The following is a 23418-nucleotide window of genomic DNA, read 5'->3' as shown; positions in this document are numbered from 1 at the left end:
TATTCTGCCATTTGCTGAGAACAGCTGCGGAACAGTTGTATTTTTTAATTCGAAGAAGAGAAGGTAGTGTGATTGCCTACCTGTTTTGTGGTCACTTAGAGCTGTGATTGTATCTTCCAGCTGGGCACCTGAGCTGATTGCTTTGTGGCCTTGGGCCTTGTGGGAACAATTCATGACAAGCACTTAGCAGAACTGCCCTCTAAGCCACCACCTGTGGGCTGCTGTGTTTGTCTCAAGCCTGGGCTCCGCTGAGAGTCTTGTCAAGGTTTTCTAGGCCTGCTGTGCTGTGTGAATTCTGGGGCATTCTCAGGTTCTACAGTAAGAGTGGATTTCCACACCATGGCTTTTCTTTCATTTAAAAAAAAAAGTTTCTTTTTAAGAGAAGGCTTTCTAATGAGGGTGTGGGGAGGTGGAGATTGCGCTTTGAGGACTGGTTCTGTAGTATGTTGGAATAGAGAAGGAGCGAGAGAAGAGGGACTTTTCTCCTTTTGCACATGTACCTTTTTTATCCCCTTTGAGACTCCCCCATGTGTGTCCCCAGGATCTTGGACAAGTGTGCCTTATCAGGTATGAGCTCCCAGGAGATGAGATTTCCCAGATCCATAAATATAAATGTTCTGCATTGAAGACAGATTCTATAAGAACATGTCTGTACATGCTGCAGACTAACAACTGCCCTTAACAGAAGAGCAGAACGACTGAAAAAGTACAATCCAAAAGGCTCGCTTAGCTTCTCACTCCCAGAATGACAGAATTATGCCAGCTTCCCATTTCCCTCTCTTGGCTTCTTTTAAGAGTGATGTCATTGACAATGGCAGCTGCAGGAAGGGCAGCAGGATGCTCAGGAAGATTCGGAGGGCCTGCCTGGGCCTTTATGGAAACACTCAAGATACAGCAGAAACCACACTGGAGTGGCTGTCCCTGAAACAGGATCCTGCTGCAGAACCCAGCCTGCTTTTCCCTGACATCCTGGCAGGACAGCCTGCCTTTCCCTGACATCCTGGCAGGACAGCTTGTAGGACAAACATCCCCATTAGGAAAAGAGAGGACCAGAAAACATAAGGTATACTTTTTGTTTAATTTCATGCATTGGTTTGTTTTCATAATCATTCTTGTTCCCATTGCTGTTCAGTACAAAGCCAGAGCCGATATCTGAAAAGGACATGGAGTGGGGTGGGGGGGGCCCGGGAGCTGAGGCCACGGGAGAGAGACTCGGGGGTTCATTCTGAGACTTAAATATTAGAAAGAAATTTGTTTGCTCTCAATCAGTAGGAACTCACATTATTGAGAGAGAGAGAGAGAGAGAGAGAGAGAGAGAGAGAGAGAGAGAGAGGAGAGATAGATGGGAGAGAGACAGGCGAAAGAGAAGGCAGACATATACATACAATAAAAAAAAAAAAGACTCAAAGGGTTTCCCCATCCTCTGGGAAGTGGAGCTCTAGATGTGGCCACCCCACCCCTCACATGTGGCTGCGCCCTCTAGCTTGTAGCCATGGGAGAGCCATGATCACCAGAGAGCAGCATAGGGCCAGATGCCGCTGATCCACCCCTAGTGCTGTACAGTGGCCCTGGGAAGCAGGGCTGTGGTTCTCCTGGAAGCTTCCTTACAGTGGCCTTGCCATCTGTGGGTGTGGCACTGGCTGAAATCCTTCCATCACTCCGTTGCTATGTGATATTGCTCAAAGCCTCACCTAGTTCTGTTTTTGAGAGCTACCCTCTTTAGCCACTGTCCCTGAGAAATGTCCTAGGTTCCACCGGGTCTTCCACTTAGCAGCCTAGTTCAGCTCATTCTTGTTTAAACGGGCTTTTGCTGTACCAATTGAGCCAAGCAGATAAGCAAATTTATGGATCCAGTGGGCCAGTCTAGAGGGAGGTGAACAGATTGGGACATTTGTTCTATGGCATCAGCAAAGAAAAGCTTGCTGCCTGGAAAGGTACTGAGTCCACACTGACAGTTGAAGAAAAGTCTTGATAAAAATATCACATCATTTTTCACATCGTCTCGGGAGGAAACAAGTAACGGATGGCACACCTGAACCTTCTGTTCAGACAGGAAGAGTGTGCTCATCGGTACAGTTCAGTGTGGGTAGAGATGGGATTGGTGGCAAGTGGCCCTTCGCCTGTCATGGCACACCCTGCTGGGTCCCCTTGGAGATCCATAAGGAGACCCTTGGCGTGGCCCTGTACTTGCCCATCAGGGGACTCAAGATCGCAAATGGTCAATACAGACTTTGTACACCAATTCCAGCAAGGTGTGAGTGATGCCCTGCTCTGAGGCTGTAGCAGGGATCAGCAGGGAGCAAGAGGGCGCGCATACGCAGACCACAGCGTTTAGGGTAGAGGTGCAGCATGGTGAAATATGGTAGTTTGGTTTCAAGAAATAAACATAGTATATGTGGGGCGGGGCAGGAATCCCTTAGATATTATTATTATTATTAATTTTTGAGACAGAGTCTCACCAAGTCACTCTGCCTGGCTTGTATGTAGACCAGGCTAGCCTTGAAGTCACAGAGTCTGCCTCTCTGCCTCTCCCAGAGCTAGGATTAAAGGTATGTGCCACCACACCCAGCTAGGAATGTCTTAAAAAGAGAATTTGATGTGGGAAGGAAATCTCTGGTACTTTCTTTATTGCAGAGTTATTGGCAGTTGACAGCTATTGGGGGAGGGAAAATCACACCTTTGTGGACGTGGTCTGCTGTTAGTGTCCCTTGCTCCAGTGGACGGCCACACACATGTCTGGGTGGCACTAGCTGGACTTGGTGAATTACCAAAACAACAATCCAAAAGCCTGAAGTTGAGAGGAGGCTGGCTTAGGTGGTATATAGCGGGTTATGGAGTGAATATGATCATAGCACAGTGCTTACATGTATGAAATTCTCAAAGAATTAAAAAATATATAATTAAAAACATTTGAGACATAAGGGCATAAGAAAAAAAGTAAACCACTGGATCAACTGGAACACATTCTCACAGAAGATGTCAGGGCTACCTCGTGGGGAGCACAGGGACGATGTCAGGGCTACCTTGTGGGGAACATGGGGAAGATGTCAGGCTACCTTGTGGGGGAACATGGGGAAGATTTCAGGGCTACCTTGTGGGGTACATGGGGAAGATGTCAGGGCTACCTTGTGGGGGAACATGGGGAAGATGTCAGGGCTACCTTGTGGGAAGCACTGACAAGCCTCCGTTAGTAACAAGGAACTCCAGTGCCATTGCTTCCATCACTCAGAGCAGGTTAGGGGAACAATTTAACAAAATGGCCCTGAATAATCACTAGACAGTACTGACTCAAAATGACTTTAATTCCAGGATTAACTTGGTGGAACTAAAGGCTTAAACTACTCAGTCTTCAAGCATGCCACATAAGTCACCTTAAACCATCATCTTCATTGTCCTGGGCAGAATGCCCCCAGTCCTGCAGCAAGCTCTGAACTTAGTGGTGGTGGGGAATGTTTTAAAGTGCACGCAGGCTTCTCCATTACTGTGCTAGGCTATTATTTTAAGAGCAATTTTTACTTAGGGACATGATCTAGGAAAAAGAGAAAGATCCAGTGCTTGATTGCAATACAAAATGAAACTCATCTTAGTAGTCAGTCAAAAACAGCCGGCCAAAGAACGAGCCATCCATCTCACAGTAAGTGCTGAAGCTTCAAATTGGTCTGGCAAGGATTCTCAAAGCACCAAAGCATGGCGGCATCTAACAGCACTGAAGAATTGGCTCTTACGTTCCCTGATCTCTCCACTCGAGGTTCTTCGGATGACGATAATGTTTTAAGGAAACACAGTTTGTATTTCCTGTCTCCTACATGGCAGGTGGGGTAGAACTGTTCTTCCCTTTAAACCTTGTTTAGAACCATTTTTTTTTTTCTGAAACCTCATTAACTCTACTACAGAAGTGTGGACTTCACTCCCATCTGGACGATACAGTGAATGGACTCAAATACCACATCCCTGGCATATCATGGCATCCCGTAACGGTGAATCCAGTTAAGGCGGCCTTAGTGTGCCACACAGGCAGGGTGGGAACGCAGAATGCTGATGAAGGCTGAGGTACTGGGTGGGTTTTCTGGGAGGACACTGAATGGTGCAGGCAGAAGCTGCTCTTCAGAGCTCACTGTTGTCACTAACAGTGTGCACAGGACAGACAGCTGCTCCTGCTTTGTGTGGGACTGGAAGAGTCTTAATTCTAAGGAATGGGACCTGAGGCAGTCACAGAAGCATATCCTGCTGGTGTTGTACATGTCTCTTCTAGTCTCTCTGTGGGACTCAGTAGGAAGGAGATGGTGACCAGTTCTCTGTCCACTCTTGAAACTACCTCATGAGTCCTCAAAGAGATGTTTTGTCTTGCCGTCTGACCATTCAATCTTTTTTTGCTGTTCTTACAGTCCCATGATTTTATTCTAAGACACTTTAGAAAGTTTGTAACTTTTGAAGCCTTTGAACTACTTGTTGATCACTTGGTCATATTCAGGAGCTTTTACAATCAAGTAAAAAAAAAAATCACAGTGTACTCGTTGGGTGTCAGGGCAGAGCCCACCTCCTCAGGCCATTGCTGCAGTATTCAGGAGACCAGGGAAAACACTGAGGAATGCTGGGAGTGCCAAAGGGCAGCTCCATCCCCAGCCTTCACTTAGGACCACAAAGTCCACAATAATTCACGGTTAGCAGTAAACAGTCATTGTGCTACATCATAAGCCACACCTTCTGGTCAACAGAAAATGATGACGGCATAAAGTAAACACAAGGATAACAATGCCATAACTTAAGCTCTTGTGTAGCCCTGCTACGGTTCATACAAAACGGAATAATTTAACAAAACAATACTGCTTTCTAAGTACATGTTCCTTCATCTTTCCAATGAGCGAAAATTATAGATTAAGTTTTAAAATCAATGTCTCAACATAAAGTGTAAACAAAGGAGGGGTCCAACGTAAGACTGGCTCTGAGTCCCTCCTGCACGTCATTTTGGCTGATGCAGTCAGTGAGTGACACCCGGCCCAGGGGCACTGTTTCCATTGGGGCTGGAATGTCTTAATACCTAACATCCTTACAGGATGCAACATCAGAATGCAGGGCAATGCTTGGCAGAAGCCTGCACTGAGACAGGAATCAGGCCAATGTGTGTGTATATAAATTCTGGATGAAACATCTTTAAGCCAGGCATGGTGGTGCCCACCTGTGACCCAGCCCCCAGGGGACTATGAGACATTTCCTGCTTCAAGCCAAGGCTCCACAAAGCACCTCGGGGTACCTTTCATAGCCCAGGACCCTAGACACAGGAAGATTCACATGCTTTTGAGAAACTAAAGTAATTCTAATTCCTGTCTAGCATCAGCTGTTCCTTCTACAAATTTCCTAACCCAATTAAACAAAACCGCAGTGATTCAGAATGAAAACAAACAAATAAAACAAACCTACCATATTTTACAGATAGCATTTAACAAAAATGCGGTGAGGGGCGTCACCTTCTATGAGCTGCTAATTTAGCCTTTTATGCTACAGTGATTGATAGACAGCCACCAAAGCTTCCAAGCTAAAATGAGATCATGAACAAAATAAAGATGGTTTGGGATTGGACACTGGATACACACATCCTAGCTGCCTTCTGTGTGATTCCGGGAGGTAGACAACCTGGGTCAGAGAGGGGTTGCACTGTCTTGCTTATATATCAGAATAGAGGCATCTCCAGAAGGAATTTTTACAGGCTAGTTTCTCTAATGTCACAGATGCTTTCTCACTCACCCCTTTATCTCCTTCAGGACCCTTTCCCCTTCCTAAAAGAAGTGGCCAACAGGTGGAAAGAAAGGAAGCTACCTGGGAGAAATGGCACTGCTGGAAGAACACGCTGATCAGGGGCATGAAAATGGCGGCACTGAAGGGGAAGCATGTGCTGAGGGCAGGACCTGATGCTGCTGAAGCTCTTACTGCCGGGATCTGCTTAACGCTCAAGAAACAAAATGGCTTCCAGATGTGCACTTATAGCTCTGTGTGCTCTTTCCTCCTACAGGAAGCACATGCCTTCCACGGCAGTGGTGCTATGAGATCACTCAACCTCCAGGTCGTTTCCATCCTTCGAATGGACAAGCCAATTGACCTTAATGTGGCTGTGATCCTTTGGCTTGTGTTTTCAATGTTTAACATGTCCCCTTACAACTCTTCAACATGGATGAAAGATCCGGTCCCATGTTCAAGTGACAGTGACACCTGGACCCACAAATTCCAAATGTTGCTCCTAAGAGCAACATTTCCTTAATTTTTTTGTAAAGAAATTATTGTGTCTGTATCATATATAGTTCACTCTTTACAATACAAAGTGTTAAAATGTCCAACAAAAATAAATATCAATGTTACAGTAGCTGGAGAATTCAGTACAATAGATCCCTGCCATTCTTGATTGAAATGCTCAGTGAGACGTAGTTTCATTTGGGTATTTCCCAGAGAGTTGACAAGTCTCATGTTCCTGTCACTGTGGCTTGTTTCTGGGACTGGGCCACTCCTCCCAGACAGATGAAGGAGGGAGGAGTCTATTGCTGGAGAGGAGATTGCCAGTCTTAAGACCTGATGGAGAGCCCTTGTCACCAGGTGGCAGAGCTGTAGTTCTTGCTGGTCCTAACTGTGGCGTCGGAACACTCGCCCTCTGAAGAGTCACAGTCTGAGTCTCCAAACTGCACAGGATTCTGCAAAGTTCAGACAAGAGCTCTTAATTCTCTTCCACAACCGTCAGCGACAGCATGCGGAACATTTCCATGTGTCAGCTCACTACAGCCCTCACTGAAGGCGAGTTTAACACTACTCATGCTATAGGAGCTGACAAAGATAAACGAGGCTGGGCCTGTTCTTGGGGTTGCATGGAGAACATAGCTATATAAAGTTGGTGATGCTGACAGTGGAGGTGCCCTGTAGCAGGTCCCCACATCCTCATTCCCAGAGCATTCCAGTGCCCCAGGTACCACTCACTGTTAATCTGATCAACTCACTTGCTGAAAGAGATCATTCTTCACAGATTTGATAGAAATCACACATCTTACAGGTAAGGAGATTGACCTTCAGAGAGGGTAAGCAACTTGCTCAAGGTCACACAGTAGGTAGAGTGATGGGGCTTGCATCTAGGCGGTCTGAGTCTAGTAGGCTTTACAGTGAAGAGCACCATACTTTCCTGACTCTCCAAAGGCTGTACTAGTCTACATAAGAGACAGTGTCTTCTGTTCTGCGGCAATGTCTTTCCGAGGAGAGCCTGGTGTGCACAGAAATATACTCAGTCCCTTAATGGGACTGGAAGATGGAGTGAGGAGGTAAGGATTCTTCAACATTCCATGTCTCTGCCTCATTTGTGAGACACTGCCTTTATTCAGGGAGCCCCGAGACTACACACCTTCATGTACTTTGTGGAGACAGTGTATACTTTATCTACTGAATAAAAATTATAAAACCCCTGAGGCATGAACATACTTGTGTTGGTTAGGTTCCCCCTCTCCCCTTGACACAAGCTAGAGTCATTTGTGAAGAGAAAACCTCAATTGAGAAAATGCTTTCAGCCGGGTGGTGGCGGCACACGCCTTTAATCCCAGCACTTGGAAGGCAGAGGCAGGCGGATTTCTGAGTTCGCGGCCAGCCTGGTCTACAGAGTGAGTTCCAGGACAGCCAGGGCTACACAGAGAAACCCTGTCTTGAAAAACAAAACAAAACAAAACAAAACAAAAAACAAAAAAACAAAAAAACAAACAAACAAAAAAAACACACAAAACAAAAAAACAAAAAAAAACAGAGAGAGAGAGAGAGAGAGAGAGAGAGAAAATGCTTTCATCAGACTGGCCTGTAGGCAAGTCTGTGGAGTGTTTTCTTGATTGATAGTGGTGACCACCCCTGGGCAGTTGGACTTGGGCTGTACCAAAAAAAAAAAAAAAAAAAAAGCAAGCTGAGCAAGCTATGGGAACAAGCAGCCTTTCTCTATGGCCCCTGCTTCATTCAGGCCCTGCCTCCAGGCTCCTGCTCTGCTTTAGGTCCTGCTTTGGCTTCTCTCAGTGATGGACTGTGAGCTGTAAGCTGAAATAAACCCTTTCTTCCCTAAGTTGCTTTTGGTCATAGTATGTATCATAGCAACAGAGAGCAAACTAGGAAAATACTCTAACCGCAGAACAACCAGACGGCACAGTGGAGTGAGGAATGAGAGGTGCCCACCTCGTAGCCGCGCTCCTCGGCACACAGCTTGCCCAGGGACATCTGTGTCTTCACGCGCCGAACAGCACACTCCTTGTCAGACAGCCCATCTGAGTGGGAGGAGATCTCGATGGGGGCCTCGGGTGTCTGGGACAGCAGGTCGTCCAGGGCCTCTGCCAGGTGGTCCTGCCGTCTGTCGGCTGATTCATCGGGACTGTTCGAGTGGTCACTAGTGTTGCCCTCCTCTCCATCAGACACAGAGAAGTTCTCGGAGCTAAATGTTGAGTATGACTGGTAACTGCTAATGCAGCGGTGAGGCCTGCAAACAGGGAAACCAGGCAAATGTAAGCAGAGCATGAGTCTCTTCCCGCCTTATCTGTTACCCAGAGTGACAGGAAACTGACCTCCAGACCCAGAGGAAGACTGAAGGTCAAGCTTGGTAGGAAACATATACAGAAGTAGAGAGGAGCTGTGGACTGAATTGTGCCCTCCCACACTCTGTTATTTACCCATCTTTCCCATGTGAGGACACAGGAAGAGGTGGCTATCTGCAAGGTAGGGAGCAAGCTGTGCCTAGTGGGATGGGAATCGCCACCCCTGTGAGTTCGGGCTTTCCGGCTTCCGTGACTGGAAGAAATAAATGTTCCATAAACACTCTTGAGTGTGATACTTGACTCCAGCAGCATGAACAGCCTATCTCAAGGAGGCCCATTGGAAACCATCAGTCACCGCAAACCAGTACCACTCCTCCCAAAGAAGACTTTGTGTTCTGCAGTGTGACAGTGGGTCTGTACTCTGCTCCTCACTGTGAAGTTCTCTGGACATGAATCTGATGACCCATGACATCCTGTGCAGAGGCAACTTTCAGACATGGTGATGGGAAGATATCAGCACTTGGTTTAGTTTCCATGTCTGGTGGCTGCAGAGGGCCTCTGGCTGAGCCAGGGGTAGCACATGCAGGGTATTCTCATTACACCGAACACAGCTCGTGCAGGCCTTACCTCTGTCGTCGGGGAAATTCTACTTCACTGTCCACTTCTCCTTCCTCTTCTGAGGAGTCATCTCCACTCTGAGGAGGACAAGGAGAGAAAGGCTTTGTTGGTTTTAGAATCTTCCCTCTTCCCTATCCCTCCTTGCCTCTCACAGGTTTAATCTTCATCCAGAGAAGGTTACTGATACCCTGCTTAAGGCCTCTTTAAACATGTCCATCCACATCTGGGTAGGGTAGCTCACAAATGGAATCCTACCATTCAAAAGGCTGAGGCAGGTGGATGCAGACAGCTCTCAGGTATAGTGAGTTCCTGGCCTACTAATTAGTCAAACACTGTCTCAAAACAAACAACAAAAACCATAAAGCAGCTCCCAGATAAAACAAACAACTCCCCAATATCAAAACAGAGCAGCCCAAACCAACACATCCACATCCACCCATTCAGCAGCAGTGTGCTCTGTGTCCATGACAATAGGCCCTTGGCCAGGTGCTAGAAGACACGACTTCCTCTTTGCCTTCAGGAGGTAGAGGTCCCAGAGAGGAAGCCAGTGAGGTCATGGATTTGGGACACTGTCCTGTAACTGTTGGACAAGTGTGGTTCTAGGGTCTTTCATAGAAATTCCACCTAGGTGCTTTTAGTTCTGCAAAGCCCAGCAAGTGCTTTCCTGTTTCTATAGCAACTGTTTCATCACTAATACTACAGCTACATCAAGACATACAGTGTTTAAACCCCAGACTGTACCTCGTTCATACTCAACTCCAGTACAGCAGTTTATTGAAGGTGCAATCACACAAATGCGTGTCATTACTTTCCAACTTAAAAAAAGGGAGGGAGAGGCGGGGGGAGTCTCCAGGCATTTTTACTGAGTCCACATGCTGGTGGAGACAAAGTGCTCTGGCTGAGACCACTGAGAGGATTGCAGGCTGTGGCTGACATGAAGAGCTGTCTAAGTGCTCGGCTGACAGCTGATCTTCCCCAAGGGGAAGATCTCATCTGACACCAACTGCAGAAAATCAACCACAGGTAAGATCAATGCTCTCACCCCAGCACTACAATACCCTGGATTACAGAGTCTCCTGGGAGCTTAGAGGGTCCCACCCCTGAGCCAGTGGGAATGATCCAAAGGTTGAGGGTAATTTACATTTTTAAAAGCCTGTTCTAAAATATCACAATCGTATTCATTGTATTTTTGACATGTTTGGTTTGTTGTTGTTTTGTTTTTAATAGGAAAGACAGGCATAGAGTTGTCCTCATTGTCAAGATGAACAGTTGTATTAGAACACCCACTGAAGTGCATCTTTGGAAAGAGAGGCTGAGTGTCTGTGGGGTGTGCAGTTCCAACAAAGCTGAATGTGCTGTGTGCTCGGGGCTGCAGAGCCACACACGGCATCACAACGGCAGCGAGGTCATTCAAAGGCACGTACGATGTGGAACGACTAAGAAAAGATGTGGGTTTCTTTTGAGGTTGATGAAGATGTTTTAAAATTGGTCGTTGCAATGGCTATAGAATAATGTAGATAAAAAGCGTTGAACTAGGTCAAGGCTGGCAAGACGGCTGGGGGCAAAGGCATCTGCCATCAAACAAACCAAGATGGGTATGGGGGGATATTGTAGTGACAATTTGGAATTTTGGCTTCTTTAAAAACCTCAAAGATATTGTAAGAATGTGCTTTTGTTTTTAATCTTAGGTATAGGGAGGGATGTGGGGCTGCCTTGGACTGTCTGAAGCAGCTGACTATGATTTGCCTCGTGCTCTAGCAGAAGAAGCATGGTTTTGCCAGCTGCAGATAATTTCTGCAATTGTGTGACATCTGGAATTCTGAAAACTTTTCAGAGGGTATATAAATGCCAGAGCCCCGATAGGTAGGGTGGGTGATTGTTCATCATTCAGTGAGGGGGTTGGTTGTGGTTTGTTAGTAATTGTACTCAAAGAATAAACAAGAGGAAAGAAACTAGACTCAGGGATTTTTCTAATTTCTTTCTCCCTCTGGTTTTTGTCTCTTCCTAAATAGTGTTAAGAGGAGAAACCTGAAGAAGGCAGACAAAGGGTGGGAAAAAGAACCCACAAAATAGCAAAGACCAGCTACAGTGTATGTTATAATCCTAGCACATAGGAGGCTGAGACAGGGGAATTCTGAGTTTGAGACCAGCTTGAGCTATACAGCAAGACTCTGTCTTTCCAACTCCCAGTCCCTCATCCCCAGACTCAACCAAACCAGACCAAATCAACTAACCAACCAGCCATCCTGTAAAGTTTAAATGGAAGGACTCTTGTTACTGGTTCCAGGAGTTAGGGAGTTGCAGAATGAATTAGCTCACACCAAGTGCATCACCTGACGGCACACATGAACCTCTGCTCAGGCAGCAGCAGTGGCATGTGTGGACAGACACACAGATCTGAGACAGTATGTAGTCACAGCCTCCACTCCTTTCTCATGAAGTATCCAGTTGACCAAACACACTCAGCTTTCCTTTCCTTTTCTCAACAGTGACAATGAGCTAAAGCAATGTTCAGAATTGCACGTTTACATGTTCCAAATACTTCTCACAACAATCTTTGATAGAAACCGTAGCAAGACAATGTAACTTTTTAAGCAGGCTGAATTCCAGATACTATTCTGGACATGAATCCACATAGTCTTCAAATCAAGAAGCATAGCTGAGTCCACTATTGGCCTTCGTATAGACAGTGGCAGATTCACAGAGGTGCTAGGTGCAGAACCCTCACTTTGAACTGTCTGACTCCCAAGCTTAGAATCCCTAGCTCCACAGAGGACTGCCAGGCAGCCAGTAGAGGAGACAAATGGGTTACAACTTAGAACTAGCTGGGTCAAGATGGTTGTTAATGTTTTCTAAAGAATATTGTAAAAAGCATTAGTGCCAAGGGGGATTAGAAGCACAAGTTTTAGAGGGCTGGATAGTCAAATGGATGCAGGAAATGCTGGATGACAGTTTATTGTGTGACTTCTCCAAGATCATGTTTGCGATGGCACACCAGGAACCTCCATTTCCTGAACTTCCTTGTGACATCGCTCAGACTGGAGTTCTAGGACAACAGTGTCCAAACTTGTTGACTATGTCTTTAAAATATGGTTATCCCAGTCTCCCAGTTCAGTAATCCCCCAAATGAACTCCCTGGCCCACTACTGAAGTCCTGTGTAAGGAAAGTCTTTTCCCAATGCACATCTTTAAATGTCCTATTTCATAATGTGCGTCACATGACTGTCTCTGACATCCTTTGATGGCAGAGACAGTCTGCTCTTGTTAAACCTTACCTTCTGAAGGGGCCGTGTCTTTTGAGGTAGCATTGGGGGTGTGAATTGATGAGAAATACCAGACTGACAGCCATTGAATCCGTTTGCCTCCGTTCTCTCAGAGCCTTGGGCATTTCCTGAAAGAGGAGTGTGCGCTGGTGAACTGGACCGGTCTGGGCTCCTCCCCACTGGCTCAGTAGTGGGAAGCTCTAAAGACCCAGAATGTTCTGGCCTGCACTGGAAACAGGGATCATAGGGTTCAGCCTGACAGCAACCCCAGGGTCCAACTTGGTCTTGGTCAAGTTCAGAATTTCTCCAGCAATCTGCTGCCATGGCTGTGGAGATGAGGTCGGGGCTAGAGCCAGGCATCTGTCTTTGAGCATGGTTGCTGAGTGGACTCCGTAGGGCTGCTGCTGGGCCAAAGTACCTCAGGTTATTGGCGCAGGTTGCAATGTCCTGCCCATGCGCATTGAGTCTGGGATGGCGGCTCTGAGGCAGGGTAGGAGGGGGTTGCTGGTATTGCTGCTGGAGAGGATTATGTTGATGGACAGAAGCACACTGAGCCTGAGTGTGGTGTAGGTAGGTGGGGTGGGGTGAATTTTCCTGGGTGGGCTGAGTTTTCAAGATTGCTGCGAAGTCGCTGTGGCTGCCTCTACTGTTCCCTCGGCGGTGACGTGGTTTGCTTCGGTACCGGCTCCTGCTGCTTGCGGTGGACATTTTGGGACTTCCAGACAGAGGGGATGCAGTGGGAACCGCTTCTGTACTAGGGATGCCTTCGGATCGCAAGAGGTCTGGCCTGGCAAGGAGAAAAGATTTGTTTCAAACACATCAAAACATGTTTAATACTGGGGTTAAATATGCCAAGCTTTACAGTACTTTATAAGTTTGCAATGTTGGGGATCAAATCCAGTGTCTTGCATCCTATTGCTCAGCTACACCCTCAGCCCCAAAACCTTTGTTGTTATTGTATGTATGTTTGTTTGAGAGAGTGTCTTACTCCGTAGCTCAGGTTAGTCTCAAACTCGTGGCAATCATCCTGCTTCAGCCTCCCAGGTCCTGGAGCTATCAGAGCGAGCCACCTTCCTGGCTTCATTCATACACCCTTTCAGTCAGCCCTCACAGACACAGGGATTTATCCATTGGAGGCCACAGATGGACACAAGAGAGCTGTTTAATGTTGGATGTTCAAAACAACAAAAGACTGGAAACAATCTAGATGTTCCCTTACAGTGATTTCTTATTTTTAAGTTAAACTATTTAATTTAAATAAATTTATTATTGTGGAGAGTATATAGGTTGGTGTGTGTATGTGTGTATGTTCCACAGTACATGTATAAAGGCCAGAGAACAGCATTCGGGGAGTTGGCCCGCCCCTTCCATCATGGGATCTGGGGATTGAACTCAGGTCATCAACTTTGTGTTCTTTTACCAGTTAAGCTGTCTTACTGGTAGCTTTTATTTCTCTGGATTCTGAGTTGCTAACTTCTGCACTCATTCTTCAGAGTTCTGTCCCCCAAGGTCCTTAATGTCTTCCTTGTGATCTTGACTGTCAGCTTGGAACTGACATGGAAAGGTATAGGAGCATGCTCACATCAGACATCAGACTAATGATGCACCTGGGCATGCTGTCCATCACAAAGGAAAGGTATGGTACCACAGAACAAACCTCAGGCTCAACAGGCAAGGTCTAAACTGTTTAACGAGTTCGGCCTGGACATGGTCTCACGGACTATGCTTTATCCATCTTTGTATATGACTGGTCCTAGCAGGGGATCTTATTTACTGCAGGAACTCAATGGTCCTAAAGGCTGGCGGCAAAGGGGAGGGAAAGGGAACCCAGGAAGTTAGGCAGAGGCAGCAAAAGAGGGCTGCTGAGAAGAGACAGTAGACCTCTGTCTGCTTCTTCCTCCCTTCTGAGACTGGGTTCCCTGCCCCAGCTGGCCTTGAACTTTGCTGAGGATGACCTTGAGCTAATTATCCTGCTCTACCTCTTAATTGCTGCGATTGCAGGCATGTGTCACTGTGGCTGTTTATACCATGCTGGGAACCGAACCTGGGACTTTGTGACTGTCATAAGAGTACGCTACCAAATAGGCCATGTCTCCAACCTAACATTCTACTTTATCCTAATGGGAGGAAGCCTCACTCAATGTGTTCCAGTGCTACAGGACCAGCCATGAGGGTCACATTTGGGGGGGGGGGCGGGGGTTGTGGGGGGAGCCAGAGCATGGAAGTAGATCTGAGCCCACAGGTAAGCAAGCAGTTCCTGAGCAGTGCTCTGTGTCTAGGACCAGACAACACACAAAGCAAGAGGAACTTTTAGAGTTGGAAGGTCCACACATTCCATTTATAAACAGCAGAAATACTCTCTCAGCTGATTACGAGGCACCGGATGTGGTGGCCCTTGTTGGAAGCAGGCAGGCAGCAGCCCTTCTGCATGCTGCCCTAGTCCTTCCTAGCTCAGCCGAGGCATCCGAGACGCCACTATGCCAGCCCCAGAGCACGGGAGACAGTGTTGCTGGTCAGCCTGTGCTGTAGAGGGGACCTGGGTGAGAGTTTCACGGGCTTCTACTGAGACAAGGGAGCTCTCCAGAGCTGGGTAGCATGCGCTTGCATGGTAACGGGCTGTGGGGCATCCAAAGGAGAGCTGAGGAGAAAGTGGGGACACAGACCCACAAACCTCACAAGGGGGAGCCTGCAAAATTTCTCATGTACGTAAAGTGCCTGCCTCATGGCATCACAGTGATTACAACTTCAGAGTGCCATTGGGTATAACAGTGGAGTGGCTTGTCATCACCAAGCTGAGATGATTCTTTGACCTGGAGTCTTTGACTCTGGGACAGTTTTTCCCCACCTGAGACTTCTATGCACTTACTGAAGTCTTGGGAGACAGGCTGGGAGGACTGTACCATGAAACCATGGCAGCCAATCTTGGTTGTCAGTTTGACACATCGTCCCAAGAGGGACTCTTAAGTGAAGAATTACCTCCATTAGATATGCCTATGGGTATAACTGAGTTATTTTCTTCACTGTTAATGTGGAAGAGCCCAGCCTACTGTGGGCAAGGCATTCCTAGACAAGTGTAGCCTGGGCTGTGTAAGAAAGGCAGCTGAATGTGAGCCTGGGGACGAGCCAGTCAGTGCTATTCCTCCAGGGTCTCTGCTTGAGTTCCTGCCTCTAGGTTCCTTCTCAAGTTCCTTCTGAGGCTTTCCTGGGCTGTAAGACAACCCCGCCTCCTCAAGTTGGTTTTGGTCAATGTTTTATCATAGCAACAAAAAGTAAATGGAACCCAACACCCTTCTAGTTTTTGACTAAATGGTAAACTGGAATTTGGGCTTCAGATGGTGACTGATGGGAAACAGTTTGAGAAGACCTTTTCTTTTCTCTCCAACTTCTCTCCCAAGGTCTCCAAATCTCCAACTTGGAAATGACTTAACCATCTAAATAATCTAACACTTCCATCTCTGACAGAGACAATAGCCCTGGGTGTCCTGAAACTCACTCTGTAGACCAGGCTGGCCTTGAACTCAGAAATCCACCTGCCTCTGCCTCCCAAGTGCTGGGATTAAAGGTGTGCGCCACCACTGCCCGGCTCAACTCACAGTTTTAAGTTACATAGTCCCTTTTGCTTCCTGGGCACACTTGGTCTTAAAACTGTAGGCAGAGAAGAGTTGGTAGGTGAGCTGTCCCTAATTAGTACCACAAAAGACTAAAACGAGGGTTGTGCCAGCTATCTGTGAAAGCAGCTTCTCAGCCAGTGAGCAGAAGATGGTCAGGACGATAAGCAAACAGAAGCCTGGAATTAGTTCACCATGTGGTCATTAGATGTTAGGACGGGAGAGTTCTATCCTGGAACGTGCACTTTTATGGTTATTAGACATTAGGACCGGAGAGTTCTAAGCTAGAATGTGCACTTTTGCACAGCACTAAGGAAATAAAGCAACACTGACAAGTGGGGCCTCATGAAATTAAAGTGTCTCCACAATGCAGGAAACAAGGTAACTGAATGAAGCCTTCAGAACAGCTATAGATCTGACAGGGGTCAGTGTGGAGAAAAACAAAGAGCCCCCCCAAAAACAGGAAGAGATCAAATTAAAATAAATAGGGTAAGGAGCTGAATAGAATATCTTCAAAGGAAGACTGGACAATGAAGATTCTGAAGTGGTCAAAAGGAAGTGGCTCAGTCAGCAAAGTGCTTGCCACATAAACTTGAGGAAATGAGTTTGATCCCCACCACCCTTGTTTAAAAAAAGGAACCTCAGCTTGGAGTGGAGTTGAGTGGGGCTAGGGGAAGGAAGAGGCTGAGACAGGTAGATTCAGCCTAGCCTATTTAGTGAGCTCTAGGCCAGTGTGAGACCCTGTTTCAAAACAAACATCAAGCAAACAAACAACAAAAAACCCCCAAAAACCAATGTAGATGTCACGAGGAACACGTCAAGAATGACCTCTCCTCTCTATATGTACATATATATGCAGCTGAACACCTGTGCACATCTGTACACACACACACACACACACACACACACACACCAAAACTACTCTGAAGTTCCTTCTCACTTCAGTCAGTGATTCTCATCAAGATAAACAAATGGCAGCCAGTGCTGCTGGCAAGGCTGTGAGGAGGCACTTATTTATCGTTGGCAGGAGTGTAAACTGGTGCTGCTGTGGTGGAGACCAAGGAGATCCTCAAAGAGCTACAGCTAGAGTCACCACATGACCAGTTTTGCCTCTCCTGTGGAAATACTTGACGGACCGCGTGCCCTACTACAGAGAATCATGTCCACACATGTTTACTGCAGCCTCGTGACCCATCAACAGAACACAGGGTGATGGAAATGCACTACATGTGCATAACAGAATTTTATTCAGCTGTAAAGAAAAATGAAATTATGGAAAATTCAGGAAAAGAGATGGATCTGAAAACTATTAAGGTAACCCAGGCTCAAAGACAAATATGTTCTATGTCATATGTGGATCCCGGCTTCAGATGTAGACACGTGTATTTACATGCCAGTGAGCATGTGTGGAGGTCAGGAAACTAGGAAGAGGCCCCAGAGAGTCAGGGGAAGGGCTTTCGGGGAGAGGAGTGTGTGTGTGTGTGGGGGGGATGGGGGGGGAGAGGTGGACAGAATACATCTCTATGAGCCAGGAGGGGAGATAGGGTTTAAGCAGGGGTTGGGAGCAGGAATATGGGAGGTGGGGAAGAGAAAAGACAGTGGTAGGGTCAACGAGAGCTAAGCATGCATGAAAATGCCATAAACCCCCCTGCTACTTTCTTATTTGTACTTAAAAGTTAAAAACACATTCTTGGCCCATGTTTTCTCCTTTTTGTTTTCTTACTGTATTTGGTTCAAGTCTTACAAGCTCAGGCTTGGGACGTTCTTTCCTTCCATTAACCTGTCTGGGGTGGAGCTAGTTCTTTGGCATGTGAGAATCATAAGGCTCAATGGCATTTGGTAATTCCCAAAAGACTGAAAGGTATTTTAAGATGTTTTCAAAGGTGCTAGGCATCAAACTTGGGCCTCAAGCATGCTATGCCTACACTCTACAGAGATGTATCTCCACTCTCTACTACTGAGATTAAACCAATATAAAGCAAGTGTTAGAAAAGAGAAAAGAAACCAGGCAGTAGTGGTGCATGCCTTTAATACCAGCATTTGAAGCAGAGGCAGGTGGATCTCTGTGAGTTTGAGGCCAGCCTGGTCTACAGAATGAGTTCCAGGACAGCCAGGGCTATACAGAGAAATGCTAGCTCAAAAAACCAACCAACCAACCAACCAACCAACCAACCAACCAACCAACCAACCAAACAACCAAACAACCAAGCAGCAAGTAAATGGGGGAAAGAGTGATCTCTTAAAGGTTAAACCCTGATTTTGAACACCAGTGCCCGAAAGGTTGATTTCATGATATTCAAACTTCACAGCTGGGTGCAATCAAATACATATGTTACTACCCTAGCTACTTAAAAGGTGGAGGCAGGAGGACATTGAGTTTGAGGCCAGTCTGGACAACTGCAGAAGAAGATGGAGGAGGAGGAAGAGGAGGGGGAAAAAGAAGAGGAAGATGAGGAGGAGGAAGAAGAGAAAGAAGAGGAAGAGAAGGAGGAGGTAGAAGAGGAGGAGGGGAAAGAGAAGGATGAGGATGAGGAGGAAGAAGAGGAGGAGAAGGAGGAGGAATAGGAAGAGGAGAAAGAGAAGGAGGAGGGGAGAAGAAGGAGGAGGAGGAGGAGAAAGAAGAAGAAGAAGAAGAAGAAGAAGAAGAAGAAGAAGAACAACAACAACAACAACAACAACAACAACAAAACAACAACAATAGCAGCAGCAGCAAAGTAAGCATACTGATAAAAATGCACAGATCACTGTGTCAAAATCAAGAACTGGATGACTCAGGTCTGTTTCTGAGGGTTACAAGAATGGAAAGAAATCCCATGTGCCACATGATACCATTTACCCATGAGGATACTGGTGTTGAAAGAGACAGAGCGACATGGGCTGGATGCCAACACAGGTCTGCCTGTCCTTGCCGTAAGCTTCTCTTCCCTGTACGTGGTGCTAAGACAAAGTGCCTCGAGAGTAAAAGTGAGACTTCTGGGGTCTGTTCCATGCTCTCCCTTATCTTCCTGTGTGGTTTCATCTACAGCCCAGTATGCAGCTGGTGAGCTCAAAATGCCCCCCACCCCTACTCTGAGACCACCTTTCCTGGGCGTCATATCAGATGCATGGTCGCAGTGGGCTCACCGCTTAGTCTGCACCCCAGCCTTGTGAGGCACACCCTTCCTTTTCATGAGCTTCTCCATGGCATTTGGGTGGATGATTGGTCGGACAGGATGTCGTTTGTAGGTGCCAGGATACTTCTTTTCCACTGCTTGCTCTCGCCTGTGAGACAAAGGAAAAAAGACACTCTTTGATTTTTGTAGACAGAAAGGTAGGACAGAGATTGATCAAAGATGGCAACTGTGGAACTAGACAACACCCTCCTAATCATCTTATCCTAATCAGAACATCTAAGATTACCCCCTTCTTCCAACAAATGACAGAAAATGCTGTCATCAATGTAGGGAAAGGGGGACACTTATTCACTGATGGGGGAGTGCACACTGGTGCAGTCACCATGGAAACCAGTGTAACATTTCCTCAAAAAGCCATAAATAGATTTATCATGTGACTCGGCTATGCTACTCTTGGTCATATACACGAAGCACTCCATATCCTGCTACAGAGATGCCCACTCGTCCATGCACAGTCCTGCGTCAGTCACAACAGTCAGGAAACGGAAACAGCCGAGATACCCATGAATCAGTGAGTGGATAGTGAAAAGGTGATACACTTACAAACAAACTATTATTCATCTATTAAGAAAAAACCAAAATGGGGCTGGAGAGATGGCTGAGCACTTAAGAGCAATGACTATTCTAGAAATCTGGGTTTGATTCCCAATATCCACAGGCATTTGTAACTCCAGATCCAATGGATCTGATGCCCTCTTCTGTCCTCTGTGGGTACTGCATACACATGGTGCACAGACACAGATGCAGGCAAAATAACCACAATATACAAACAAGTTTTTAAAAATAAAATAAAATAAAAACCATTTACAATTGTCAGGAAACAATTTACAAGAACAAAAATTTACAATTTACATGAAAAAAACATTTACAAGAGGTCAGGAAAACACTGAGGAGTGCAGCCCAGTGCGGGGCTTTAAAGGGACAGGAGGTACAAAGCAGTGGTGTAAAAGCTTGAGGAGGAGCCGGGCGTTGGTGGCGCACGCCTTTAATCCCAGCACTTGGGAGGCAGAGGCAGGCGGATTTCTGAGTTCGAGGCCAGCCTGGTCTACAGAGTGAGTTCCAGGACAGCCAGGGCTACACAGAGAAACCCTGTCTCGAAAAACCAAAAAAAAAAAAAAGCTTGAGGAGGCTGAACGGAACAGGACGGGTTAAACTGGCATGGGAATGAGAAAGCCGGGTAGAGGAGGGGATATGGAAAGGATATGGAAACCCCAGAAACATCTCATCTCAAAACAATTAAATGGAAATCTACACATGCAAACATGTGCGCGCGCACGCGCGCGCGCACGCACACACACACACACACACACACACACAGAGAGACAGAGAGACAGAGAGAGAATATAGTTACCCAATAAAGGTTCACCCGTGTCTTCATTGGCACTAGATGCCACTGGCTAACAAATACAAAGACTACTTTTGTAGTCTGGGGCTCCACTTAGCTTCCCTAGATCTAAAACGTTGTTGCCAATTCTCTTGGCTACCCTCCAGAACTTGACAATAAGACCCCATTGCTGAAAAGCTTGTATTTGAATTATATAGGAACATTAACATTACTGACCTGGAAGCCCCGTCTCTATTGGCTAGCTTTCAGAGTGCTGGATGGTTCTGTATATGCTACTGGTGGAGGAAAGTGGTTATCGATCTTACAACAATCACCATCCTGGCACGGCATGCTCACGGGTGCAGTAGTGGTGCAAACAGCATAGGAGTAATAACTGTGTTCTCATCTGACGTGAGATGAAGCCCACAGCTGGCATCATTTTCAGGCTGAGCATCTCTGGCTAAATTGGTCACAGGCCCTCAAGAAGAGCCTCCTAGTATTCTACTAAATGAACATAGTATCCAGTCGACTCCTCGTGACTTCTTTATACCTTTAGATTTATGCATCTCTCTACCCTCATCTGAGGAGCTTCTGCTTGAAGTAGGTAGTGATTAACACAGAGGCCTGCAGCTGGCCAAGGTGCAGAGCATAAGAGGCTGTTGTGGAGTGTTCAGCCCTACAGGGAACATAAACATGGTGCCCTCTCCTCCCAAAGGCTCAGCGATCACAGCAGAAAAATGGGCAGAAAGACTGCAGGAGCCAGAGGTGCTGAACAAACACAGAGAACAGTGTCCTCAGGAGACAGCAGGATAGTCACACACATGAATTTAAAGCGGATCTGACAGCATGCACCAGCCTTGTGCAAGCTCAACCTAAGCCCTAGCAAGGAGGAAGAGTCCGACATGAAGTCCCATCCCTAAGCCAAGGAGCTTCGGCTAGTCGAAGGGAGGGGGGCTGGCTTTCTTTAATACTGGCCATAGCGGGCATAAAGTTGGATGGGTAGGGAAGTCTGGGAGCAGATGGGTATGACTGAATATGGTCAAAACTCAGCTCATTCTAGGAAAATTCTCAAATAACTAATTTGAAAAATGCCTCAAGTAGAAAAGAGGTCCCATTCATATTAATATAGTGTATAAAATTGCAAATAAAATGTGTACAATAAATTGTCTTTTAAACAGAGAAGGGCGTGGTCAGTGACAGAGGGGGCGTGGTCAGCGACAGAGGGGTGTGGTCAGTGCAGAGTATCTTTATTTGCCTACAGGTTCTGGCCACACTTAACAGATACTAGCTCATTGTACAACCAGGATGCTACTCAAGTTTAGGCAAACACACTGAAGGTACTGAATTTAAATTAACTCAACTTTATTCTGTTCTTAGCTCAAACTCATGTATGATCTTCCTCTTCCCCAATGTGATAAAGGACAGAAGCTTTGCTTATTTGGGGCCAAGAACCCCTGGTCATTTTGGTACCATCAGGGATCCCTTAGACAGTTTCCAGCAGTACTTTATTCTTCAACAGTCAGAAAGTTCCTGTTCATCCACACTAAGTTCTTCTGAAAATTAAGGCCCTCTCTGAACCATGTGGGAGAGTGAAGTACACATGCTAGCCCAGTGAGTGTGCCCGTATCACACCTGCAGCAACTCCCGATTGTATGTCTCACCCAAGTCCTTAAGGGATGTTGACTAAGTAATGAAAATATCTACATGTCCACTGTAGCGGCCCCACACAAGAACAACACATCTCCCACACAAGAGCAACTCGTCCTGTTGACCGAAAGACAAAGCAGCAAAGACGGGGCCTGGGCTGAGTACGCACTTAAGGAGTTCCTTCTCCCGCATCTCCAGCTGCAGCATGATGGCGCTCAGTTCCATGTACAGATTGTTAGCCCGTTCGAGCTTTCTCTCATAGTGCTCTCGAATATCCAGAGCGTGCCTGTCAATGAAAACACAGCATCAGCATGACTGAGGAGAATAAGTGTCAGCTCTAATGACATGCGTGGTGGCTTGCTTCAAAGCACTAGGCCCAGAGAAATCTGAGCTGTGTAGTTTATCCCAAGGGACCCTCCAGCCATACAGAGAGCCAGGTGGGCCACAGATAAAATAAGAATACAGTCTATGTGCACTGTATAGTCTTCATTTGTGCTCAATCAATACAATATAGTATCCTTATATGTTAATGGAAAGAATTTAAAGCCAACACTAGGATCACATGCTTATCCCTGCAGAGCTTATCTGGTTGGTGTGGTCTCAGTGCTTCTTCTCAGATCCAAATGTAAACCTTCACCCAGAAGGTGACATGGTACTGGAGGAGGTGGCAGTACTAGGGGGAACCCTTTGTTTCTCCACCATGTGAGGACACATGTGGGTGCCATGATATGATAATGGTATGATAATTTTCACCGGATACTGAGTTTCCCGGTGCTTTGATGTTAAACTGCTCCACCTCCAGAACCATGAGCAGTACATTTTTCTGTTTATAAATTGCTAAATCTACGGCACTTTTGTTACAGAGGCTAGTACAGTGGAGGCCAGGAACTAGAGCGTATAAACACATGGTCTCCAACTACACTGGGAAAGGTGGAATTGCTCAAAGAATCTCCGTTGTAAAGGAGCCTAAAGGAGGGAAACAGTTGAGAGGAGGGAAAGAGTTACACATGGAGTTAGCTAAGTGTGTGGGTGTGCACATGCCATGAGGAGGGAAAGTTATACATGAAGATAGCTAAGTGTGTGGGTGTGCAGATGCCATGAGGAGGTAGAGTTATACATGAAGATACTAAGTGTGTGGGTGTGCACATGCCATGAGGAGGTAGTTATACATGAAGATACTAAGTGTGTGGGTGTGCACATACCATGAGGAGGTAGAGTTATACATGAAGATACTAAGTGTGTGGGTGTGCACAT

General features: G+C 46.5%; 1 protein-coding gene across 1 annotated transcript in view; it reads right to left on the bottom strand.

The window, feature by feature from the left end:
* Window positions 1-1059: 1059 nt before the first annotated feature.
* Window positions 1060-23418, bottom strand: part of LOC114616060 (mitogen-activated protein kinase kinase kinase 13) — a gene marked incomplete at its 5' end in the record, with an annotated part of 34048 nt that continues 11689 nt past the window's right edge. Inside the window, 6 exons of the mRNA XM_028761600.1 lie at window positions 1060-6677; window positions 8179-8476; window positions 9159-9226; window positions 12425-13199; window positions 19144-19281; window positions 22334-22462. Coding sequence (XP_028617433.1) covers window positions 6576-6677; window positions 8179-8476; window positions 9159-9226; window positions 12425-13199; window positions 19144-19281; window positions 22334-22462 — 1510 coding nt within the window. The remainder of the gene's footprint in view (window positions 6678-8178; window positions 8477-9158; window positions 9227-12424; window positions 13200-19143; window positions 19282-22333; window positions 22463-23418) is intronic.

This window comes from Grammomys surdaster, unplaced genomic scaffold, assembly GCF_004785775.1.
Source record: "Grammomys surdaster isolate TR1022 unplaced genomic scaffold, NIH_TR_1.0 250293, whole genome shotgun sequence".
Classification (NCBI taxonomy): Eukaryota; Metazoa; Chordata; class Mammalia; order Rodentia; family Muridae; genus Grammomys; species Grammomys surdaster.
The sequence above is the reverse complement of the archived record's forward strand: the minus strand, read 5'-3'. Positions and strand labels throughout refer to the sequence as shown.